The sequence below is a fragment of the Rhinolophus sinicus genome, chromosome 2 (genome assembly GCF_057876585.1).
Source record: "Rhinolophus sinicus isolate RSI-liver-muscle chromosome 2, RSI-T2T, whole genome shotgun sequence".
Taxonomy (NCBI): domain Eukaryota; kingdom Metazoa; phylum Chordata; class Mammalia; order Chiroptera; family Rhinolophidae; genus Rhinolophus; species Rhinolophus sinicus.
Window position 1 is genome coordinate 187102283 of NC_142502.1, and position 25529 is coordinate 187127811.

General features: G+C 51.7%; 1 protein-coding gene across 4 annotated transcripts in view; it reads right to left on the reverse strand.

The window, feature by feature from the left end:
• RNF144A (ring finger protein 144A) overlaps positions 1-25529 on the reverse strand; it is a 97272-nt gene that overhangs the window by 31666 nt on the left and 40077 nt on the right. Inside the window, exon 2 of one of the 4 annotated variants that reach the window (XM_074331653.2) lies at positions 12536-12711. The exons of 2 other annotated variants lie outside the window; for them this stretch is intronic. In XM_074331653.2, coding sequence (XP_074187754.1) covers positions 12536-12584 — 49 coding nt within the window. In that variant the 5' untranslated portion in view covers positions 12585-12711. Of the gene's footprint in view, positions 1-261; positions 283-12535; positions 12712-25529 lie in introns of those variants that run through there. One more of the 4 variants, XM_088796307.1, reaches the window with a different exon arrangement.

A 25529-nucleotide genomic window follows, 5' to 3' on the forward strand; every position in this document is an offset into this window, starting at 1 on the left:
TCTGGCCACTTCCTCACCCGCCCACAGTCTGTGTTCCCGAGAGCATGCACTTTCCTGTGGCTCCATGTGCCACACCGATGCCCACAGCTTGCTGCCCCGGGAACTCAGGGCACGTGTGGGGCCCCAGCTCCCAGCCAGCATCTGAGCCATGGCAGACTCGCCATGACTGCCGGTTGACTGAAGGGACACATGCCTGCATCTGGAGACACAAACCCTTACCCTGAACCCCCCGGCACTTGGTTTGAGCTTTATGACACTTACCAGGTACCTGAGACAGGTAAGAATGTGCTTTATCACACCAGCACCCCATGCTCCCCACACTCAGCTGCGAAAGACTGTTAGAATTCCAGAGAAAACTCCTGGCCATCTGCACTCTCCCTGCTGGCTAGCCACATCTCAGGGGTGGACGTGATTCAGAAGACGTGGTTTCCGTCCCTCCTAACCTTGCTCTCTGACCTCAGGAAGGAAGCGAGGTGGGTACAGGAGACTCTGCATCCTTGGCTGGTTTGTGAGGCCAGAGACAGAGGACGGTCTTTTCCCGACTCCGCACTCACAGCAGAGCGTTGCATGTGTAACGACAAAGACATAACCCGCAGGAAAAGGGAAAACAAAACAGAGCACCAAGCAGTGACCAGAACGTCCTCGGACGGCTGCAGGATCTCGGGAGGATGCCAAGACGCAGGAGACACAGTTCCGGACCCGGGGTCTTCAGGTTCCACTCACGAACATCCTTTGTCACATAAAAAGCTAACTGGTAACACAGGGCAGTGTGTGATTCTGCCCGGAACTGGTGCCCCCGGCCCCCGGTGAACACGACGACAGGCCTGGGAGGACTGGGCAGCACAGAAGAGCCCGGCGGGGGTGAAGCTTGGGTTACGACTGGACGTTACATTTCACACAGGTGAAAAGGAGTGGACAGCAAAACGGGAGAAAGAAATACCCTCAGACCTTCCACCAGACCACAGAGTGTGCAGGCACCAGGGGAGGTGAGAAGGAAGTCTGCGCTTTGACAGCAGACAGAAGGCCCATAGCTAGTGCGGTGCATGACTCCTGGACCACTGCAGCCTCAGTTTGCTCATCTGTGTGATGGGCTGCTGTGAGGGTAAGGAGAGATGGTGAACGGGCCTGACACATCCAGGAAATGCTCAGCAAAAACCCCGTCTCCTCTTCCCCTGCAATGTCTCCTTCAGCCATAGTTGTATCAACCCGTGACAAACAATGGTGACACCACTATCTCTAAAATTAGGGGCTGCACGTTCCCATCATCTGTGCAAGTTACTCCTCGGACAAGGAACTGTTATGACGAGTTTGTAAAAACTTCTATTCCTTTCTCAAGGTTTGTCAGTCATAGCGCCTTGGGGATGACTAAGCAGCGCCCCTGCGGGTCCTCCCCAGGGCATGGGGTGGGAAGAAGACCCGTGTCACTCAGCACTGCACAACCCTGGCAACACCCGGAGGACATGCGACGTCCCGACACAGGAGAGAGGAACAAGAGTGACATAAATGTAACAGCTAAGCAAGGCGACCTGACCTATAAGCTCCAGAAGACGACGGGACACACACTGGGAGTGAGGCCGGAGCTCAGCATCAGGAGGGAGAGGAAGCGGGGACAAGGGACGCAGTCTCCTCCTCCCAGGACACTTAATAACTGAGAGGCTTAGTCTAAAGCAAATGCATTTTCCGTTGTCAGAGCTCTTTGACACAAATGCAAGTAATTTCTGAGTTGACTGGGGCTTTGCAGATAATTCAAGCAAGCTCTCATCACTTGACCTAAGGCCAAGGGGCCAGAATGCTTCGATGATCTGGGGGTCACTCTGCTACCTGGGGGCGCAGCGGACACCAGAATCAAGCCTTCGCATCTCCCCGAATTCATTCCATTCGGAACACTTCTCCACACCTTGAATCCATGCTCATGACTATTATTATTTTCAATGCCCACCACAGCTTTCTGGACCCTGGGCTCATGGGCCAAGATTGTTTTTCATCTTTTTTTTCTGCATGTTTTTCTGTGTTAACCCTTAAGTAACATCTCTGACGGCTCACTGTACAGAGTGATGAGTAGGTTTTGACTAAGGATGTTAGCTAGTCCTAAGAGGGATTACAAACCTTCACCGGAAGCTATGCAGGCTCGGGGCTCAGGACTGGAAACGTCCCCCAGGGGGCAGCAGCTCCTCAGTGGCTTCTCTGCTGGGCAGCTGGGGGTGGCTGTCGCCTCTGCTGAAAAGGCCTGGGCTCAGATTCTGCAGGGCTGGAGCAGCCTCCTGGAACCTGCAGAGCAGGGTTCAAACTCTTGTCCAGGATACTTGGTCATGTGATTTGGGTGAAATTACGTAACCTCTACAAACTTCAGTTTTTTCCTTCTGCAAAACCTTATACATCGTCACCTCCCATGTACACTTGGTATGAAGAGTGAGTGAGAAGTCATATATTTAAAATCACGGGGACATATTACCTGCTTGGAAAGCAGATGTCACTATTACATGTCGGGTTTAAGAACCAGGCCGTTAACTGGTATGGACTGAAGGGAGGGGACATGTGGCTGAGCAGAGAATGGCTACCACAAGCTCCGCCTTTGAGGAAGTTCAAGCTGATGGCCGTGACCTTTGAAGAAGAAAACATAAAACCTCTGGAAGCCTCTGACGTCGTCATCCGCTGTGCAGTGTGGTCCAAGCCTGGATACCCCCCAAAGTGGGTATCGGAAGGGCCGAAACCGAGGGCTCAACCCTTCAACGTGGAGTCCGTGAAGGCCGCCCCACCGCCAGTCCTGGCAGGCACATCGCGGGTCAACCACTGCCTCTCGCTCTGGACCACGGGTCCTCGCTGGCTTGCGTTCCCAGACAATTCTCACTCTTCCCAGCTTCTGAGCTTGGCTGCTTTTCCTGTTTACAACCTCCCCGAAGACGTGACCCTCAGCACGAATTGCTGGCTTGACCTCTCACTTCCTTTCTTCCCGGACCGTGATTTCCACTTGACCTCGAGACAGTGTGGCTTCCCACTGCTCCCCTTGAGGCAGGTCAGATTCCAGTTTCCTGCCCCACATCAGTATTCTTTCTCCACGAGAGGAGATACTCTCTGAGGTACATTCAAAATCATGACTCAAATGGTGACAACAATAGGATATATTTTACCAAAAAGAAAGTATACATTGTCCAAGGCCACCCTGGTCCTTCCTCACACAGGATGGGCTGAATATGACTTTGCAAACACTGAACAGCTGCAACTCGAAATACGAATGTGCTAAGAGAATCACAATGCACAATAAAAGAAAATAACAGTCTTTGTTTTGCTCATGTGACTGTCAAGTCATGAAACAACAAACGATTTTAAGAACATCTGGTCGATTATAAGTATTATTCAATCTAAGCGATTCACAATGTTTATAAGGCAAGTTACTTACTAAGCTCCTGCCAGGGTTACAAAGCGCTGTGCGTTGTGCTGGGAGAGGTATGGGTGCGAGGATGGGAGAGCGCTGAAAGGGAGGGCAGTCCCCTGAGGTGGACAGTCCACCGATTACTACGAGGCCGGCACCATCCCGCCCCTGGGCTTTGGGGCTGTGGACTTCTACGGGTCCCTCTTCCCCAACCTTCACCCCTTCAAAGGACTTAAAGGAAGGGAAAGCTGTGGTCGACCAACCACTGTCCCCTTTTATGCTCATGACTTCCTCCAACAAATCCCTGGTCCTCAAGGCTGGCAGAGTCTCGCCCATGTTTGTTCCCCAACCCCCCACCCCACCCCCACCATTCCTCCAAATCCTCCATGCCCAGCGTCAGTCCCTGTGCTCTGAGAAGTCTCCTGGGTTCCTCAGAAGTCCTCAGCTGTCCCCGTGTCTGTCTCTGCTGCAGGCAGCCTATCCGTGCTTCCTAGCATAGGCTCCCTGAAACACCAGTGTGGCCCAAGACCTTGCAAGTACACAACCTCTGGGGCCCTAACCCAGCCCTAGTAAGCTAGGCTCTCTAGGTCGGGGAGAGAGAGAGAGAGACGCAGCAACCTGGGTTTCCAGGAGCCTTTCAGGAGATTCTCATCCACAGCGATGTCTGAGAACCACAGCTATCTGTCACTCCTGAGAGCAACTCCCCTACCCCACCCCAGCTCCATCTGCCTCCAAAGCCCTGTAGGCTGAAATCCAACAAAAGCACCGCCCGCCAGAGCACAACTGTGCAGCCTGTCTGCCTGGAACTGGGCTCGCCTCTGCACGTGAACTTGCATCGATTCTGTCTATGACTCTGGGTAAGTGTGGCTTTCCAAGTCTGCCACATGTGTTAGTGTGTCTCCCAACTTGATGATACATTATTCAAGAGTGTCTCTTTTCCATCCTGCTCAGCAGTGCTTGTAACAGGCAGACGCAGACGCACACACACACCCTGACTGTTTAATATGCATATGTTAATACGCATTATTTCATTTATCTGCACAGTGCCTTTGAGACATCAAGAGTTTGCTATTCTTCCAGTTTCACCAATGAGGAAAGCAAGGTGCAGAGAGGATGAGGCAGCCTGCTCCACACACACAGCGCTGGACGGCAGACTGCTGGGCCCTCAGGCTCAGTCACCAACCACTCTGCTGGGCCCCTTCCTATATCCTTACGCCCTGGCTGACAATGGAGCTTGGTGGATGCAAGAGAACGAACTTCAGTCCCGCGTCTCGGCTTCCGGGCCTCAGCCTAGCGCTCCCTTCTGGCAGTGGCTATGGAAACCACCGCTTCGTAATTTGGAGCTGTCAGCAGCCCTAGAAACATGGCAATGGCAGCTGAGTAAAAATTAACTACAGAGACGCTGCCTTGTCCGAGTGTATGGTTTCATAGCCCTTTAGGAAGGTGCTTGGCTGTTACTTCCTGCAAGGGAGACAATGCCTACAACTCAACAGCAGATTTTACTAGTTCCAGCAACTGTGCTGCAGGTAGTTAACCAGCAACTGGAAAACTTACATTCACATGAAACCCTGCATAAGGATGTTTAGAGCAGGTTTACTCATAACGGCCAAAACTGGGAAGCCACCAGGATGTCCTTCAGTCAGTGATGGATACACAAGCTGTGGTCCATCCAGACCACGGAACAGTATTCCATGCTAAAGAAATGAGCTCCAAGCCACGAAAAAACCTGGAGGAAACTTAAACGCACAAGACTACATGAAAGAAGCCAGTCTTGACAGGCTACAGACTGTGTGAGTCACCCATATGACCTTCTGGAAAAGGCAACGCTAGGGAGACAGTACACAGGTAAGCGGTTGACTGCAGGGGAAGAAGCTATGAGCCGGCAGAACACAGCGGATATTTAGGGCAGTGACACTACGCAGTATGGTACTGTCATGGTGGGTGCACGTCATCACACATTTGTCCAAACCCACAGAATGTGCGACACCAAGAGTGAGCCCTGATATAAATGCCATGCACTGAACTGTGGCCCCCCAAAATGCGTATGTTACAGCCCTCAGTCCCCATGTGACTATGTCTTTAGGAGGTAATTAGGATTAAAGGAGGTCATAAGGGTGGGGTTCTAATCCCACAGGACTGTGGCCTTAAGAAAGATCTGTCTCCCTGCCTCCCCGCCACCACCCTCTCTCCCCTCTCCCCACCATGAGGACTTAGCGAGAAGGCAGCCATCTGCAAGCCAGAAAGACAGGTCTCCCCAGAACCTGGGCGGCCCCCTGATCATGAACTTCCAGTGTCTAGAACTGTGAGAAAACGAATGGGTCCCTGTAGCGTAAGCCCCCAGGCTATGGAATTTTGTTATGGTGACCGAGCTAATCCAGTCAACTCGGGACTTTGGGTCACAATGACGCCTCACACTATAGGTTCACTGATGGTAATCAGTGTGCCACTCTGGTGGGTGATGCTGGAGGCTGCGTGTGTGGGGACAGGGAGGATGCAGGAATCTATGCTTTTCCATCCATTCTGCCGTGAAGCTAAACCTCTTCCACATGGGAACTCCCTGTGCTACCAGCATCTCCTTGCTAAACCTAAATCCAAATCCGTTAACCTAAATCTAGAGTGGAAGCTGAATCTGTACAACGAAATCTAAACCGACCTAAAATAAAGTTTTTTAAAAAAGTAGTTTTCATTTAAACCCAGATAAACCTACTGAAACGCAGATTCAACGGGAAGAGTACAGTTTTAAGCCAGTGTTTTCCTCCAAACAGTATTTTTAAGCGTGACCGGAGAAGGCTGAGACATACTGGGTTTAGATACAGTTGAACAGGTTTGTGTGTTATTTTTACCCACAAAACTCCTTAGGGGATTGGGTTTTCATGTGTTAATAAACACAGAGACGCCCCAGGAAGCGTGCCTGGTATGGCTCGACTGGGCCCCAAGAACCTCTCTCCAACACAACCTCACACCATTAAGGTTCATAAGGAAAAAAGAAGGAAGCAGGCTGCTCTCAGTCAGTTCACTGCACCAGGCTCCTGCATTCAGAGCTGGCAGGGCAGCAGGGAGAGCAGACATAGCAAGTGAGGAGGCCCAGAGCAGGGCACCCGGCTGTCCGAGCCGCCCTTCTGCCCAGAACCAGCTCTCAAAGGACTCACTGGAGAAACAGCCACCGACATGTTACGTGGGGGAGGCTGTGCGGCCTTTCCTTAGGCATACACCTGCCCAGGTGAGGGGGAGAGGCGTTCCGTCATAGCATCAGTAAAAGGACATGACCTACCTAGGGAGGGTTGGGGGCATGCTGACTTAGAGGGAGCCTGGCCTTCCACAGAGCAGCCCCACCCCATCAAAGCTCCGAGCCTGCACTTCCCTTGCCAGAAAGAGTCTGGGCTGGGAGAAGAGGTCACCCTGGCAGGATTCCTCCAGCAGGGCCTGGGACTGCATGGGGCCCCCACAAGCACACGACAGAAATCCTGCTGAAAACGGTCTTAAGAGGAATCTCCAGCGTCAGCTATGGCCTCCAGACGCCTCCTTCACCCGCAGCTCGGCACACCTGTGCACTTGCCCTGGGAGCGGCCTCTCCTGCGGCAGGCAGGGCCTGGCCTGGGAAACAAGTGGCGTGCACGGCAGAGCGTTCACCCCTTTGTTTCTGAGACAGAGGCAGTCGGAGCAAGGCTTCCCCAGAGCTCCCAGGAAATATCCCACAGCAAGTTCCAGTGGTCCGGCAGCTTCCATGAGGGTCTCCTCCAGACTGCCAGGCTCGCTGACCTCCGTCAAGGAATGAAATGCAGAGGACGGCACAAAGAGCCTATTGTTTCAGCTCCAATTCACCCACATTACGCTCCGGCAGCCAGAGAGCCTTGCTTTAAAAATCAAACATAAAGTCATTACATCTTAAGGCTAAAGGAGTCTTGGGATCTTTTGTCCTTTCTAACATGACTTCCTTGTTCCCAGCTGTTCAGAGACGTGCTAAGAAGTCACACAGCCAACCCCACCCCCGCACCCCCAACGCCACTTCCTTCTGCCTGACCGTGTGTTGCTGTCAAACCTCGCCAGTGACATAGTCATCATCTCCGTTTTTTTCCAGACAAGGACACAGAGGAATGAGCAGCAGCATATATTACACCTATGATAAAGCGTGGGACCCCGTCCCCAGCTCTGCCAAACAAAGACTACTTTGTGGGGAGCAGAGACTGTCTGATGCTGTCATCCTCAGTTGTCCTGCTCCATTAGTCACTTCTGGTGGATGGCAAGGGTGGTTTGGGGGCACGCCTCTGGCCAGCGGGAGGGGGCAGCTGGGGCAGTGGCTGTTTCCTTCAAGGCGCCAAACAGAAGCCCTGTTGCCAGGACAACAGCCTGGGTTTGGGGTGTGTCCATCCCTTGAGTTACTGGAAGGAGCCGTGATGGAGTAGGGGGCCCGCAGTGGGGTGCAAAGAGGTGTCTGTGAAGATTCCAGAAGCCTGGGTTGTCATCTCAGCACAGCTGCTCAGTGACCATGCGACCCTTTGTGACCTGTCACTGTGCCTGCCTGGACCAGTGGCGTCATCTGCAGCTTTGGTGGGGAGAGCTGGCCTCCACGATTCTTCTGAGCCCGTGAAGGCTTCCCTCCTCCCACCCACCTGGAAAGGTGTAACTGAGCTCCCAGGAAGGCAGCTGGTCCTGGTGGTGCAACAGGAAGGTGGGGAAGGGATCTCTAAGTGAGAGAGCAACAAAGAGAAACCATGCTTTCCGATGATAAAACCCTGTCACTGCACAGCCGTCTCAGGGCACATGACAAGCCGAGTCATGTTCCCTCTATTAAACCATTGCAACATTCAGCGTCCTCCTTTTCTAAGAACTCACCCGCCGTTCCACTGCAAGGAAACCCCCCCTTCCCAGCCCTATGCTCACACCACCCTAGTCTTCCACTAGGCTCGCAATTGGTTAGCCAATGGGCATTAGGTTTCTACAATGTTCTAAACGCTGTTCCCCACGTGGGAATACAGGAGCACACACGGCCAGGTGCCCCCTCGGAGAACCCTCGGATAAGAACCAAAGCCTTCGGTTGAAGCCCCTGCCTTTCACGGTCTCATTGTGAAGGAAAAGGGATCAAATAAATGGTATAAAATGACAAGGAATCTGTTCAAAGGAACTTAAGGGAGTCGAGAGGAATCACCCCTGTATCAACATCAGGCTGCAGTTTTCACTTCTTTGACGTACTTCAGCCAGAAAATGAAGTAAAACATGGGGCTTCCAAACACTCTCAGCCCATCTCTTACTGCACCGGTGTCCCTAGTGCTGGACTTCTTCCATGTTTTCTTGGATTTGCCTTTGCTTTCTAAGAGCTGGACAGGGGATGGATGGGAGGGGCGGAGGGCATGGGAAACACCGGGATGAGTGGATACAACACACTCTGGGCATCAGAAGAGCTGCCTTCTCAGTGTGGGAGGCCAAAGTATCTGGAGAGTCTCCAAAGACCAGCGCGGCAGGCTGACACGTGGGACTCAGGAGGGGGTTGGGATCGGGAGACGCGTACCTGGCACCAGCCTTGGGTTCTGGGGCGCCCTTGCAGACCAGGCCCAGGGGCATCCCAGAGGTCAGGCATGCTCAGCACGGCCGAGAACTGTGCGTGCATCTACACGTACCTATTTTTCCCAGTACACGCGTGTGTTTGGGATGAAGACCACATGTACTAAAAGCATTACTGAGTTCACACACGCGACAACAGAGACCTCCTTTCAATTATCCAATAGCAATCCTGGAGAATCTGACTCTAGTCACCGCACATGTAATAGTGAACAGACTCGGTAAGTGCCCTGCCCTCTGGGAGCTTGCACTCTGGAGGGGGTGGGGGTGTGGAGAAACCAAACGAGCTAAACTGGTGATCTATAGTGTGTTAGTTTGTTGTGCGTGTTCTGAGGGAAATATTAAGCTGGGGGGGGGGGGTGCCTGCAATAAGCCAGGGATTAGGGGGTCTGGCAGGGTACAATGCCAAACAGGGCTGATGACAAGTGCTCACAACCTACATATACTCTGAAAGAAAAGCCGCTGGGATGTGCTGACAGTTTGGGTATTGGTGTGAGAGACAGACAGCAGTCAAGGGTCAGCCCAGGGCCTTGACCTTAGCGAATGGAAGGACGGACAAAGGGCAGAGCTGCCAGTGCTGAAGCCCAGGGAAGGGGCAGCCCCGGCAATGTCCATCTACCACCCGCTGCAGGAAATGCAGTGGAGCCCTGTGGGTGCAGCTCCTCCTTCCGGCGTGTTACAGTGTCAGCAGGCGAGGCCGGCTCTGGGCCAGGCAGACCCCTCAGGGTTTAGACCAGGCTCTGTGACCCACAGGCCAGCCTGTTCTTTGTACAGCTTTCAAGCTAAGAATGTCTTTTTATATTTTTAAAGAGCATAAAACACACAAAAACACAAGCAAACAAAGAAATGTCTGTCGGCCAGCCAAGCCTAAAATACTCACTACGTGGCCCTTTCCAGAAAAGTCTGCTGACACGTTTTATAGGTTGGCATCCTCGACTCCAGGTGTGCGGTTGGCACAGGAGCCCCGGACAAGGCCCAACGAGTCCGAAAGTTCCTCCCAGAAACCCTCCAGGAGAGCAGAATCCGGGTCAGGAGCAAGGCAAGGACCTGGGCACCCGCATCCTGAGAATGTCCCTTAAAACGCACGTAACGCGAGCAGCCCGCTGTAACTTCCAGAGATTAGAATGAAAAGGACCGACTACAGACTCGGGCGTCCACGTGACAGAACATTTCCTTGTGACACAGGAAGCTTGAAACTGACGTCAATGTAATTCTGAGTCTCATCCCTGGCACTCAGTTCCCTGAGACCCGCAGGCTCCTAAGGTTTTGTTCCAGAAAGACAACAGCACAGGCCCGTCTGAGGGCCCAGAGAACACAGCCTTAGTTCTGGAGGCTTCTCGCAGGAAAGCCGACAGGAGCCTTTACACACGTCCCGTGCTGCTCGCAGTGTGCCGAGGGGCTCACACGGGGACGCCCATGGACAGTCCCTCCACCTGGGAGTGGGAGGCATGTCAGTGCCCATGTCCTCCGATATGGAAGCAGTGACATCTGCCAACAGAGGCGTGGGAGAGACAACAGATCCCACTGGAAGAACAGGAGTGTTTGCCCTCACCTGGAGAACTATCTCCAAACTCTCATTTCTCCCTTTGGGGACAATCAGAGTTCACTTTCAATGACTAATAAACTATAACCCGCCGTGCCATGAGCCGGGCAGAAGTGGCAGCATTCCATGAGGCTCAGTTATTCCCTCAATGTAACAATGGCCAAAGGACTATGAACAGACCCCCCTTAGAAAACAAGTGTGACAAGCCCAGAGCACGCCACGGCACTTCAGCAGGATGACAACTGTGGCAATAATACCAGATTTTTATGTTTCCCAACGCACACAGGCCTAGTCCTAATGTCCCCCACTTGCTTCAATCACGTGATCACCTCCATGTAGCCGCCAGCACCCATGCCCCGCCCCTCCGCATGTCACCCCACATACGCCATGTGTCCTTCCTTAGCATTCTTTGTTTTCTCCCCCTCAAGAACATAAGCACCATGAGAGTCAGTATTACCATTCAACGGTTTTCATAAACCTACTCAAATTTTAAAAACGGCTACAATTTGCCCTTTCCTTTAGTGCCCAGTTAACTAGCTGGGAAAGAAATAGTAGCCTCAGTCGGCCATTGCCTGTCCCATTGGGGTGAAGAGGACACTTTCTTCTTCCAACGACGAGGACTGACGCTCCCCCTGCCCCTGACAAACTGCAGGGGTCCCCACATACCTACTTTCTGGTCAAACAAAGCTGAGTAGCACACGTGACAGTCTTACGATCAGCTGCGGAGTTCCTGAAGGTCTTTATCCTACTTTGGATTTTGCAACTCAGCAACCAGCACCAGAGATAGGAAGCCAGCTCACTCTCTTCTTTGGACAGAGTAAGAACTGAGGCTCAAGAGGGATAAAGGATTTGCCCAAAGACCCAAGGTAACGAGTAGCAAATCCAGGGCTCTGACCCCAGGCTCCGGGCTCCTGAAGGCCCTGCCCTCCCCCCGCCCCAGCGCTCCGTCTACACCCCGTCCAGCAGCGCTCACACCTCACCCACTGCTCAGAGTCTGGGAGAGGCTCCTTCCTTCCAGTCTCTCACTGCCGGCCCTCTGACCCGGCCGCTGTCAACAGAAGCACAGTGGCTAATCCGGCCGGTCTACCTTTAGGACACAAGAGGCCCCCTCTCAGAAGCAGCACCACTGATGTTTCTAACCTAAGAATGTTAAAGGCGCAATGTTGTGCTTTTTCATCAGCGTCATCTGGATACCAAATAGGACATGTGGGCTACTGACGACAATGACAGACCACTCAGTTGGTCAGATGCTGAAATCAACCCCGTGCTCGGCTTCCCTGATGAGAAGATGGGTCGTAATCACACGGAAAGCTGCTCTGTTTCCCCACGGTCAGTACCAAAGGCTGTATGTTCCAATAACTGGGAGACAAACCCTGCCCCCGCATTTGGATCTAACTGCACGAGGAGGACAAGTGGGTGGCAGTATGTCCAGGCTGAGGACCACAGGTTAAGGGTGTGACCAACATTAGGAGGTCGGGAAGGCTCCATCCCAGCCAGTCCAGAGACCACGTTCCAGTGTTCCTTAGCCCACATGTCCGAGCCCTTCACCCACTACTCCAGAACTCATATTCCAACAGGGACTCACAGGACACCCAAGACGCCCCAGTCCCTCTTTGCTGGCTCTAGCTGGGGAGACTCAAGTGCACATGAGCTCACGAGACGGAGAGAAAACCAAAGCCATGACAGAGTGGTCACGATCCTGATGCAAACCCCTTCGCGTCCCCCTTTGTCCCAGCAGCTCCCCGTCCCCACTCCATCCTTCAGCTAGATGACAAAGACAAGCCACAGAACTTACTCAAAATGAGTTCCGCCATGACGGCGAGGATCGCCACAGGTGCAGAAACAGAGCTTTCACTTAAAGAATATCCACAAAGACAGAGGAAAGCCCCAGACAGACAGGCAGTGCGCCAACTGCAGACCCGATTCATGTGTGTCCTGAGCAGGAAGCTTTGTTCACAGCGCTCCCCTGAGGGAATTCACTGTCATCAAATAAACTGACGCAACCTTTCCTGAAGGGAGACAGCCATGCGGCCTTAAATTATTCCCAAGAAAACACCACCACCAACCTGTGCACAGCCGTCCACGGCGGGAAGCACTCCTGCTGGGAATACGCATAAAACGCCAGGCTAGAGAGCATATTTATTTCCCGCGCACTGTGACAAGCTGGGTTTTTCCTCTGTGAGGTGTCCCTGCGCGTGCAGCCTTCGGTCACAGAGAGCAGACGTGGAACAGCCTCAGGAGTCTGTTTCAGGAAAGGATGGAGTTGTTGAAATGATAACGAGTCTAATGGGACTATGTTCTCGTAAGGACGCAAAACTCTTAGGTCACTTGAGAATCCTTAGTATAGAATTATGGCACCAAAAATAATACTAACAGAGCCCGCTGTATCCAACCACCATCGTCCTCATTCCCAGGTTATGACAGCCTCTGCCACACGAAGGGGCATTTAGGAACGTTCCAGAGAGGGGCAAGCCCACGCTCTCCAGGGCGGTGTCGGATGATGGGCAGCTCTGCCCTGCTCTGCCCAGGGTCCTCTCTTCTCCCGGTCTGCTCCCCTCCCGCAGATGATGAGGGGTGGGGGCCTGGCGGCTGTGCCTCTGCTTCCCCAGACATCTGCAGGCCAGTCACGACACCATTTCATCATGTCTCCCCAGAGCCAGAGCTCCCAGTGACGGCCTGTGATGCACGTGAAATACGCGCTCCTCAACCGCTCCCACCAACACCTCTTCTTCACTTTACTCCCTTCCATTCCTTCTTTCCTTTTCTCCCCAGCACTTGGCATTGCCCACTGTTTCACTTCCTCATTGTAACATCTGTCCTCTTCTCCCTTTCCAGATGTACATGCCACGAAGGCAGAGGTTTCCATTTGCTTTGCTCCCTCTCGTACCACAGAGGGCATCAGGGCGCCAGCACAGAGAACATGCGCCATGAGACGGGTCAGCACAATTTATCTGACACTCACACTCCCCGCCTGGGAAAAAGCCAGGTGGCAGCGCTCCCGCTCTGTTACTCTAGAAGCTTCACTGGTAATGGGGAATTTCATGCCCATGTAGTATCAACTACGGGGTACCATGCTCTACAGACCTATAACGGGCTACATATGGGAAGCACCTACTGAGCGAATGGCTCAGGATTTACTAGAAATTAGGTGTGATTTTTCTGCACTGAAGTAAAAATGCTCATTTCGGCCCTTTAAATGTATGTGAAAATTGTCCAGTCACCTGTGCTCTGCTGTGAACTCATGTAGAAACGTGCCAGCTTTCCCTTCCTGGGAACCAGGACACTGGCCTGCAGCCAGCCTCCCGATCTTGGCATGTCTCCTAAGCAATCTGCTCCCTGATTTACTCATGTGAAAAGTGACAGGGCTCATTTTCCACCTATAAGATCAACGGAACATTTTCTGAATAATAATTTGGTTCCAGGTATGGAGAAGCTAACAAACAAACATGGCTGGCGATAACATGCAAGGCTAGAACACTTTTGAGAGGCAATAGGCAATATTTTTCCAGAACCTTAAAAATGTTTAAATCCCTTAGTCAAGTAACCCCATTCCTGGGAATTGACCCATAAAATAAAAAACTGGGAGCAAGAACATGTTCATTACATCATTTTCCATAATATTAAAAAGCTCTAAGTGCATAAAAGTCATTTTTGAAAGGTGATACCAAGGAAATAAGAGCAGAAAAATGGAAAAGTGTGGGCCACAGAATGTCATTTTGCAGTAGTAACCAGTGGCTTTAGGATACGATGCTGGTGGGTGGAAAGAGAGCATAAAATGTACATGCTCGGGGCGGCCGGATGGCTCAGGTGGTTAGAGCGCGAGCTCTAAACAACAGGGTTGCTGGTTCAATTCCCACATGGGATGGTGGGCTGCACCCCCTGCAACTAAAGATTGAAAATGGTGACTGGACTTGGAGTTGAGCTGCGCCCTCCACAACTAGACTGAAGGACAACGACTTGGAGCTGATGGGCCTGGAGAAGCACACTGTTCCCAATATTCCCCAATAAAATTGTTTTTTAAAAAGTACATGCTCGTATGTCAAGCACTACAAAGAAAAGATACACACTCGTAAAAATCACTGTTTCATTAGGATGAGGAGAAAGTGTTTTTCTTTCTGCAGTATTCCTGTTCACATCTAAACTTCAAATACTTCTAAGTTTCAAACACTTCTGCAAAGCCAAGGAAAAGCAAAATAAATAACAAAATGAACAAAAATTTGCACAACTTATCCCAAAGAGTTAACCTCCCTAAAACAGTTTTCGAAATTGAGACATAGAAGAGCAACAGCTTAATAGAAAGTGATCAAAGAATAACAGTTCACAGGGAAAGGAACACAAATGGCCCCCAAGTCTACGCATTCATAAGAAGAGAATGCAAATTAACTACACAATAGGCCACTTCTCAACCATCTCACTGGCAAACATTCAAATGTCTGAGCAAACACCTGCAGGTGCAGCTGTGGGTCAACATCCACTCTCCTGCCTCACTGGCTGGAGTTCAACCGGATCCAACACATGGAAAGCGGGGTCTGTCAGCAGCTAACAAAATTTTACCTTCCTTTACCCACTGACCCAGAATTCCATGTGGCCAGAATATGAAGGCAGTCAGTACGGTCTTGTTGGGCACGCCAAAAGATGAAAAGCAACCCAAGTAGGGGGCAGGTTAAATGAGCCACGGGCAGCGCACACAGGGGAAAACTGCAGTAGCAAGGATGACAGGGCCTCATCGGCATTAAAACAAAAAGGTCGACAGAACGTACCAAGAGAAAAGAGCCAAGTGTAGAACAGTATTATATGCTGACTGTTGTGTAAACTTGGTGTGTATCTGTACTTATTTTTACCTGCACAAAGAAACACTGGATGAATACCCCAGATGCTAATTAAAACGGGGACCTCACAGGGAGGGAGGGTCGGGAGGTGGAGAGAACGGCCAGGCAGAGAGGCAGACCAGAGTTCTCCACATTTACCTTAAATATATGTGGCTGTAAACCCTGTGGATATCCCTGTTTGAAAGTTACAAAGATTTTAATAAAATAACCTAATGTCATAATAATAATCATTTGAAATACACAGAGGGTCTTTTGGCCTTAATTCAGTCGAGGGTTAGTGCCCATTCGTTCTACGCATCTATTTACCTACTTAAAGTGAGGAGAAGTATTTCACCATTGTATAAATTAAAAGTTCCAAATGATATTTTAATAGTAATTTTCTTCTCTGAGGTAACTCAGATTTCCAAAAAAAAGTCAGTATGCGTCTGCTCGCCTACATGTGTCTGCCGAATTCAAACTCTGACCTCCATATTATTGTCAAAAGCTTCAACAGCCTCTGATCAGCTGGCTGCCTCTCAGAGCTCAGATTTGAGACAAGGGCCTGAGGCTTTCAGTGTCAGCCTTTTCGGGAGGGTTTGAATTTTCCCACAAGGGATAAACAAGCAGCATTAATTCAAATAAGAATTAAGAGATAATAATCACAGCTGAGGCATAATGAGAACTTGAGAGTTTGGTAAACTCATTAGCCATTTCACGGTACAACAGCTTCATGAGGCGGGGACAATCACCCTCGTTTTGTAGGAGGAAACTGAGGCACAGAGAGGCTAAGTGACAGGGCAGGTTGTGGACCTGCTGGCAGTCCAGACCCGGTCCTTGCCCTGTAAGCACCCACTGTAGGTCCTGATTTCCTGAAGTGAGATGAGGCTGCACGCAGCCATCTCAGGGAAATGCAGAATCATGCTTCAGGCCCTAGCCTCACTTCTTAAGAACCTGCACCGTTCCATCGCTGCACGGCTGGTGACCAGGCCGTCGAGGTGAGCTCCACCATCCCAACCTACAGATTCTGCACTGAGACGGCAGACCTAGTAACAAGCCCCCGCCATGGCCGAAAGCACTCTGCAGTGCAGAATTGTCCCCAATCTTCATTCCCACATCCTTCCTTGCACTGGCGATCACCATGTTATCCTCAAGCCCAGGGAAGGTGCAGAGCAAAGGTTGGCAAGTTTCATCGGCAGAGGCTCAGACAGTAGATCCTTTGAGCGTGAAGGGACACCCAGTCTCAGGTAGCAGCTAATGGACTCTGCTGCTCGCCAGCGAAGCAGCCAAAGGCGATTCCTAAACCAACGGGCATGGAAACCGCAGGCCACACGCTGACCCCACTGTAGGTACCTTGGGTGAAAATCCTGCCCACCATTCTAACCTTCCCCCTTGCTAAACATCATTAAATGTTCTAATAAAGTTTGTTTTTTTCTTCCTTCCCTAAAATTTCATTTCCATTCAAATGCCTGAGCCTGTTGTGAAGACGTTTCACAAGCTGACCCTCGGCCACCTACAGCCTGCACCGCACAGCCTGCCCTACCTCACGAGGGGCTCACGGTCAGTGTCGAGGGAGAACCGGCTGTTTCAGCCACCCGCTCCCCTGCTTATTTCCTGCAGAAGCTCCAGGCCTTCCCATCGCTCGGCCTTTGCTCGTGCTGTTCCAATGGCACAAATGTCCACGCCTCTCCTTCACCACCAAGTGAGTCGTGCCCCTCCACCACCATGCGGCTCAAGGGCACCTTCCAAGACCACCTCAGCACCAGGCATGGCATGACCCTCAGGGGCGCAGTCTGAGGCACCGCGACCACAACTGACATTCAGACATCAAGTCTTTCCTCCACATTAAGTCTGTAAGCTTCTCAGGGTCAAAGCCATGCCACCTTGCCTCATGCTCTTGACTCTTACATGACATTTATTCTGTGGGTTTGATGACAATATGGTGGCCTTCCCAAGCCATGACACATGAGGGAAGCTGAAAAAGTGCAATAAACGAAGCCAGCTAGTCTGTGGTGCCAGCCAATGGTTGTTGGTGCCAATTCAACACCAACAGGCATCCCCAATTTGGGGTGCAGTGAACAAGGAAACCTTATTCAGTGCAAACGCCTCCACTGTGCTACAGCACGGCTGTGGGACAGCGCTTGTCCAGCATTAAATGTCAGGGCCTTAGTTTCAAAGCGAGGTAATCTGGAGCAGCATTACACTCTCCCAACCCTAAGTCCAGCCACCCCCTGGAGAGGACGCCTGCTGTCATCATGACTCACTGATCACTCTGCCCCCACGGGGACAGGATGAGCTACGGTGACTTAGGGAACTGACCTCATGAGTTCTGTCCTGTCCACGCATCTGCTCGGCCAGGCGCGGCATCTATGAGATGTTTTCCTCTGGGAGTTTGGGCCCCGCGGGACACAGCACAGGACTGGGACCCCTGACCTTGGCCTCAGTAGTGTGTATAGGGTCCCACCCAAGGTGGGACCCAGCCAGCTGCCTTTTCAACCACGGTCACAAGCATGCAGCCAATCTCTCAGGTAAAATCGTTCAGAAACTAGAGAGGCCAGGAAAGGAGGGTGGGGGCAGGAAAGGGAAAGGGTTTTCCGAGGGGAACCGAATCCCACATTCCCATTCCAAGAAATAGTGGTTAGCCCACAATGAAACCACCTGGGGCTGTTTCCACTCAGCCCAACCCACTCAAAAAATTCTTCTAAAAGGGAAAAATAAGTTACAGACCTAGAAAAACATGTGCAGTTTAAGAAGGTGAGCGGGGGCGAAATTAGAAGTTATATAATATCCCTTTTGAGGGAAAGTTATCGCCCGAAGTTTGACAGAAGAACAAAGAAGCAGGACAGCATTTCAGCCTGTCACTCACCCTCTCTGTAGAAGTACCATGCAGGTGACGGAGGCTGTGTCCAAAACCCAGATGGCGATGGGGGGCGGGGGGGGGGGGGGAGAGAACAGTGGAAATTAGAATCCACTCAGCTGCCTGCTACTGTCAGGCTCCCAGGAAAGCCGTGGGTTCCGGGGGCTGCAGCCCGACTGCTGGAACCCCTGCCAGCCTGTGGGTCTGGAGGAGGGAACCATCCATTCCGCCCCCAGGGGCCTGAGCAGCGAGAGGCGAGGCTCCTCCTCCAGGGCAGAGGCCTGCAATCTCCCGTTTGCAGACGGTAAGAAGCGCCCAGTAAGAAAACTGCACTGAGTTCAAAAAACCAAGACAGGAATCTAGAAATATACAGTCCCTCGTTTCTTAACCTGAAGTAAGACACAGTCAAGGCTTCGTTCGGAAGTAAGGATGCAGAGTTAGACAACCGGGAGTTTAAGCCACACCAAAACTCCAGTAAATGTCACAGTGAGGGAGAGCCTGGGGACCGCATGGTCCCAGCCGTCTCCCAGACATCACTCAGAGACAAGTGACTCCCATGGCCACAGAGCTGAGTGGCAGAATCAAGTGAGCAGGCAGATGTCCTCATCCTCAGGTCAGTGGAGCTGCCAGGCCACCACACTGACACCCAGGGGCTGTCTGCCCTTAGAAGAACCACGGCCCCGTGTTACAAGCTGAATGATGGGCAGAGGCACGAGGTCTGCAAGAGGGAAGGGTCAAGGAGAACTCGGTAATCCTCAGACCCCCTTGTTCTTGGCCAGACCCCACCTCAGAACTCAATTTGCTTTTCAATCTTAACTATCACATCGCAACATTCATTAACTCTCTGGAACCTATGCCAAACAACATATGAGTATATATACCAGACATGCCCATCGGTGGGACCCCACCCCCCACCCTCCAGGGCTCAGACGGTGCCAAAGAAATCAGGCCGACTCGAGGAACCAGACCACTGAAGGGATTTCCATCAGGCAATAGCTCACAGACCCTTGGAGATCGAGGGAGCTGAAGAGAACACTGCACACGCACAGCCTTCCCCATCGGGCCCCCGTATCGCCTGGGCCAGCTGGGGCTCCTGCAACAAAGACAAGGAAAGAGGGCTGGAAACCCAGGGGACAGCAGCAACGAAGGAAAATGGCCATCAGCCTTTCTATTTTTCTACACTTGCCGAATAGCCCACAAAGTGTATGCCATACTTTGTAACAAGAAAAACGTGACAAAGGAACAAAACAAAGTCTTGGAAAGTAAGGTGGAGCTGAGCGTGACTTCAACACACAAAATTTCATGCCATCGAGTTTTTGGTCTGTTTGTTTAGTGAATGTTTTTTGCACTAGTTTTTATATAGACCATGATTTGGGAGCAATAAATTTAGCCCAGAACTTCAAACAATCAGAGGACGTGGGAGGAAAGTGGGAGCACGAAGCCCCTTGAGGGGTCGCTGAGGAGTGACAAAACCAGGCCCCTGCAGGTGTCCAGAAAGAAGGCTGACATTGTCCACCTCCTGGGCCCGGGGGCTGCACTAGGACCAGACGGCTGGGGTCACCCGCCTGCAGCCCTCTCGCGAGGGGAATGTGGGAAAGTTACCTGACCCATCCGGGCCTCAGTTTTCCCATCTACAAAACGAAGATGATGATACTTGTGTTAGTCACCTAAAGCTGCCACAACAGAGCACCAGGGACGGGGGACTTCAAGGACAGGCATTGACTGTCTCATGTGCTGGAGGCCGAGGTCCAAGGTCAGGGTGTGGGAGGCTGGTTCCCTCTGCGGCCTCTCTGCTTGGTGTGTACACACTGTCTTGTCCGTCTCTTCACACTGCTTCGCTTTTTGCACATCTGTCTCTAAATTTCCCTTTTCTGAGGACAACTGTGATAGTGGGTTACAGCCCACTAAGGACCTCGTTTCTATTTGATCCCCTCTATAAAGACCCTCTCTGCAAGCACACTGTGAGCTACAGGGGTCAGGACTCCAACCTGTGAATTTGGGGGGACACAGTTCAGCCCCCATGGAGCTTATCAGAGAGAGGGTTGCAGTGAGGACTAAATACGGAGGTGACACACAGCTGAGGGGGCCTGGACAGTCAGTGCTCGCCCAGAAATGACCGCCGATGTCCTTGCCATGCCTCGCTGACGGGCTGGCACAGAGACCCTGGTGGCAGCCCCAGACCAGGAGGCCGGAGACCCAAGGCACGACCAACGTCACGGCCACAACGTCCCTGAGCCTGAAACCTCATCTGAGCGACAGGAACCCGCCAAGCTCAGTGTCACTGCAGCAGAATGGGACGGACTGGAAGGCGGCAGAGAGAGGAAACAGCATGGCTGTCACCACCCTGACGCCTGAGGACAATTCGCCCAAGCACTGGCAACAAACCCACCAAGTTCAAAGTGTCTCCTCTGTCTGGAAGAAAAGTTGTTTTTCTAGACATGGCGGCTAAACTGATTTGTAAACAACCAATTTACAGGTAACTCGGAATGCTGTTTTGCACGGCTGGGGAAAATGACCATTTGGTCAAGTGTGTTTGCTCCTGGTGACGAGAACAGGCCGACCCAGAGAAGGGGAGGGGTGCCTTCAACGTGAGGTCCTGCCCATGAGCCCGGGCCCTCATGGCTGCCACTGCCACTGGATGAATTTCAAGGACTGGAGTCGCTTGTGGTGTTCCCAGAATAAAGGCACAACACCGGGTTTGCCCCAGCGAAGGACGTGACGAGCGATTGGCTCAGCTGGGCCTGCCAGCTGGGAGTTTGCTCTGACCCGGCTGGCTTCTGTGCCCTAAATGTTCACTGCCCTCCTGCTGCAGCCAAAAAGGAAAAAAAAGAAGCCAACATATTTTAACGTGTGAGTCATCTTGAAGGAGATTCTCATTTTGCATTTTCTAATGCAAATGAGGAAAGCCAGAAAGTTCTAGAACATATGTACCTCTTCCAGCCTTCTCAAGAGGGGCCCAGAGAGGAGAAGGAACTTGACCAAGGGACACACTCGGGGTTGGCAAGGACAGCCTGGCTCTCGTCTCCGTGAGTCCAGCGCTTTTTGCCCATGGCGTGCCGTCTCTACTGTCTCACCAGTAATACTCCGCCTTCATAGAAAATTTCACGTTGTTCCGTGTCACAGTTGCGATGCCCGGAGAGTAGCCGTGGTAGTGAAGGAGGAACACACAATTTAAAAGCAACTAACAACAGATCTCGCACAATTCAGAATCCTTTCACGAGGGAACAGTTCCTTACTCCACGGATGCCAGCAGCTCATTGCACACGGTGACCCATTTCTGAAAAGACATCAGTGCTCCTTGAAATGCTAATCAGATCCGCCAAAATATGGATTCCAAAACCAAACAGATTAGTGCTTTGAATTTAAAAACACATTCATGTCCTTTGATTCACCTGATTCTCCCAGCAAGCTCTTGGGTTTTCCTGTCGTGCACAAAAAGGAAGAGAGAAGCGCATCTTGACGTGGCTTCCCCCAGAAGCAGGCAGTGGTCCCAGGAGAGATGCGAAGTGAGGCAGGCAAGGAAAGCAGGATTCATCAAGCCACCACCACTGTGGTTAACGGGAACTTCATCTTAACCACTCGGGGAGCTGCGGTCACAGCCTGCTCGTCACCAGCCCGTCCTAGAGGCCAGGCCAAGCCAGTTACCTCCCACCTGCTGGCCCATTGGCTGCGGCTGCTCCATGGCAGGATTCTCGTATCCACACTCGCAGCCCTAGGACGAGGGGCTTCTCAGAGAGAGGCAGGTGCCCACAGCTGGGCCAGTGGGCACTGAAGGGGCAGAGTGGAGGTGGGGTGGGGGTGGGGCGCGAGCCACCACAGACCGTGGCTCTCCGTCCTCCTGCCTGCATGCTGCTGAGTGCCCACGCTCTGTGCTTCCGGGAGGAGGTCCTGTGGACAGTGACAAACGAGCCCTTCCTCCTGTAGATGAGGAATTACGTTTCACATAACACTTTCAAAGCTTGATTTGCGGCAATTTGTCAGACAAATCAGACTCTCACTGGAGGAAACACGATCTAAATGCAGCGAGACGGGTCAGAATTCATTATAACTCATGTATGGAGGGATAAGAACCTCAATTTAGGGGGTGGGGACAGGGAAAAGAAGAAGCAAAAAAGGATGGACAGTCACGCCCAGGGAAGCCGTCTCGGGAGCGGCGGACAAGGGCATGTGGGAGGAAGGACCAGACCAAGACGTCTCCACGACAACTCCCGTGCAGGGCTGTAAAACCTCCTGACACCATTCACAGGAGCCGAGAAAGCAGGGTCAATTTGGGAAGAGAAGTCTGTGCTGGGCAGACGCACAGACGTGCAAAGGACAGAGGCCTCCAGGTGGAAACGCCCAGGAGGGGAGCCCAAGGTCTGGCAGAGGGAACTGGATGATACAACAGCTGAAGGACCCCGTAAATGCAGCAACCCGGGCAGTCGCCCGAACCACCAACTCCATGACTGTCCTGTCCACGGTGAGTCCCCCCAGGTCATTATTTTACTACACAACCTGCTTCAGACCAGCTCAGGACAGGCTCTCTCGCTCACTCATCCTCTCACACCAATATTTATGCACCTCAGAAATGCAAGAGGAAGAGGTTGCCATGGAAAAGGAATGTCGCTGCTATTAACCTCTACTTTAAAACATTGTTTTCAGAATGGGCTGTTTGGGATATTCTGGGTGACTGGGGGTTTCTACAGTGGCAATTTATCCTTCTCCCAAAACAAACCTCACGGCGGAGCCTTTTTGGGTTCTGGGAAGACCAACGCCAGTTATGCCAACTGGCGACCAGTCAGACTTCACGCCACCGCTGCTGTTTTGTTCCAGCTTCCCAGCTCGAGGGGAAGAAAACACCCGGCATGGGGAGAATGACCCCAATCTGAAATAATTCCAGAGCTTCTCTGGCCAGTTTTTCAGGATGAGACGCACACAATTTAAATCGTCTCTATTTCTTCCAAAATATATTTGTAAAGAAACTTGGTGAATTTCACTGCTTCACGAGGCACACCACTGCGGACTGAGTACACAACTTCTCTAAAACTTAAAGTGTGATTTTGGCATTGACGGGGGTCGGGGGGAAGGGGCAGGACATAAGGGGTAGGGGGCTGGGCTCTGGGCAAGGCAGCGCCTGCCACCTGCCTCGGGAAGTTTCCAGTGTGAAGATAAAATAAGACAGGTGCATAAGTAACTGCACAAAATCGAAGGGAAGGGAAGTGATGTTTTACTGGTTGTCCAGTAAGGTAGGGGCTGGACCTACTTATAGTCTGATGGGGTATGTGTTACCTTGACCTCACAGGTGAGGAAACTCAAGAATTCCCATTTCTCAGCGTCATGTGTCTCTTTGAAATAAAATCTGAATGGCGTCCTTGGCACGCATGCCTCCTCTCCAAACACGTTAACACCTGTATGAAGGCTGAATCTGTCACATACCTTTGGAACCCCAAAAGCTCCACTCACGGAGTCTCGCGTGGAGTCGCCGCTCAATGGAAGTCTTAAGTGGACGGTTAGCATTCTAAGACAGAATACGTACTTTTATAGGAATTCGATATCAAAAACCAAATGCCTTTACCCCTCAGAAAATCATTTGCTGTTTTTTTCTTTCCTGTTCAGATCGGTGCTGCATGTTACTATCCTAACATCTGAGTACAACCAAGGAAGGAAAACATAACCTGCATATGAACTGAATGCCTATGAAGCCAGGGTTCCCCTTGTGATGCCCTAACAGGCAGTTAGAAACCTTGGGCCGACAACATCAGACTTAGGAACAGAAGAGCATCTGTTACTACCTTTCCAGTTGCAAAAGTATCACATGATGTGTTAAAGGGAAAATACAAGACAAGGCATAAAGAGGGCAAGTGATAAATCCACAAACCAAGAAAGACATCAAGGGAGCCAGGTTTCTTTCACACATCAGAGCAGGGTTTTTTAAAAGCTTTTTTCAATGCCAAAGACACACACACACACACACACACACACTCCCTTAAATTGGCATTCCACTGGCCAATGACTTCACACAATCCCTTCACTGCCAAGTGCAGAGGGAAATGCAGCCAGTACTCTCCTCCGCGCTTCCTCCATCCTGGAAGAAATAAACAAACCACTTGTAAATGTGAGAGCAGGGCTGAGACCAGGCAAGCAAGGCCTGTTGGGGCCTGGAGAAAGGTCTTCGCAGCCACCTCCAGGGCCGCACGCTGCACGTCACCACATGACCTGTTCCTTTACAGATGAGGAAACAGGGCCAGTGGCACACAGTGCATACCAGGCAGACAGCAGCCCCGGGCTCCCGAGTTCAGCAATCCCGCCCACACTCCACGCCTTCTGAGTCACGAGTGCGCTCTCTTCACACTCCGGACTGCGTTAAGTTTCCTCACTGACAAGTGAGGTCCTCACTTTCCATAGGACACGCTGGCTCTCTCACCGCCCTGATGAAATGCAGACTGTAGGGACCCGGGTGAACTCGCTCCCACTCAACTCCTCTAACAAAACAAAAGTAAAGGCTCCTCCCGGCATGCCCGCCAAGCGTCAGAAACGGCCTTCTGCCAGGCCGCTTTAAAAAAATAAGAAAGCAGGCCAGATTCCGAGTGCAGACCTGGAAACCTCAGAAGGCTGGCTCCGCTATGAAGATACCCTCCCGAGGCACGGCTGTGCGTCTCTACTTCCCTGACCCACCCGGGCGCAGACACGGAAAAAATAAAAGTAAAGGTCTCAATGAGCAAAAACCCAAAACAACACACCGTTCACTTTTCCTTCTCGTATGTACATTTGCATTCCATTTTCCAGAGGCCTCAACTGTCATAACACAACCTCCAAAATATTAGAAGCAATCTGTACATTTCTGAGGCAAAACTGATTTTCCAATCTCATACTGTGAGGGCTGGGAGGTCATAGGACACAAAGGGCTACAGAGAGGAAGTGACCTCGGGGCAAAAATGAGTGATCTGGGCTTGAGGGCAGGTACCTGAGATCAAAGACCTATTTCAGGACTCCAGGGAATGCTCCCACCACCCTGCTGCAAACGGGGCCCAGGATCTGTTTTCTTAATTAACAAACAACTGTGCAAAGGTTCTGTGTTTACCTTCCATTTCCCCATCCCACTGCTCAATTCCTCTACTTCCTTTGCACATTAACTCCAGGCAACCCCCAGACCTCCCATGGGGAGAGCAGGGGGAAGGTGACAGGGCTTCCTAAGACTCCAGACTCGTGAATGCAAGCTCCCTGCAGCTCCAGAACGGCTGGGACACGCCTGATGTGCAAGACGACAGACCTGGCACTTTAACCTGGGATGGAGGCCTGGCTGCTCACGGAGAGAGCTGTGTATTTGGGATAAGCCAGTGGGGTACTTCAGCGGGAGTGCCACATGTCCTCTGCTTTCAGGGGAGGAGAGAGTGGTGAGGAGCAGGCAATACTGCTGAG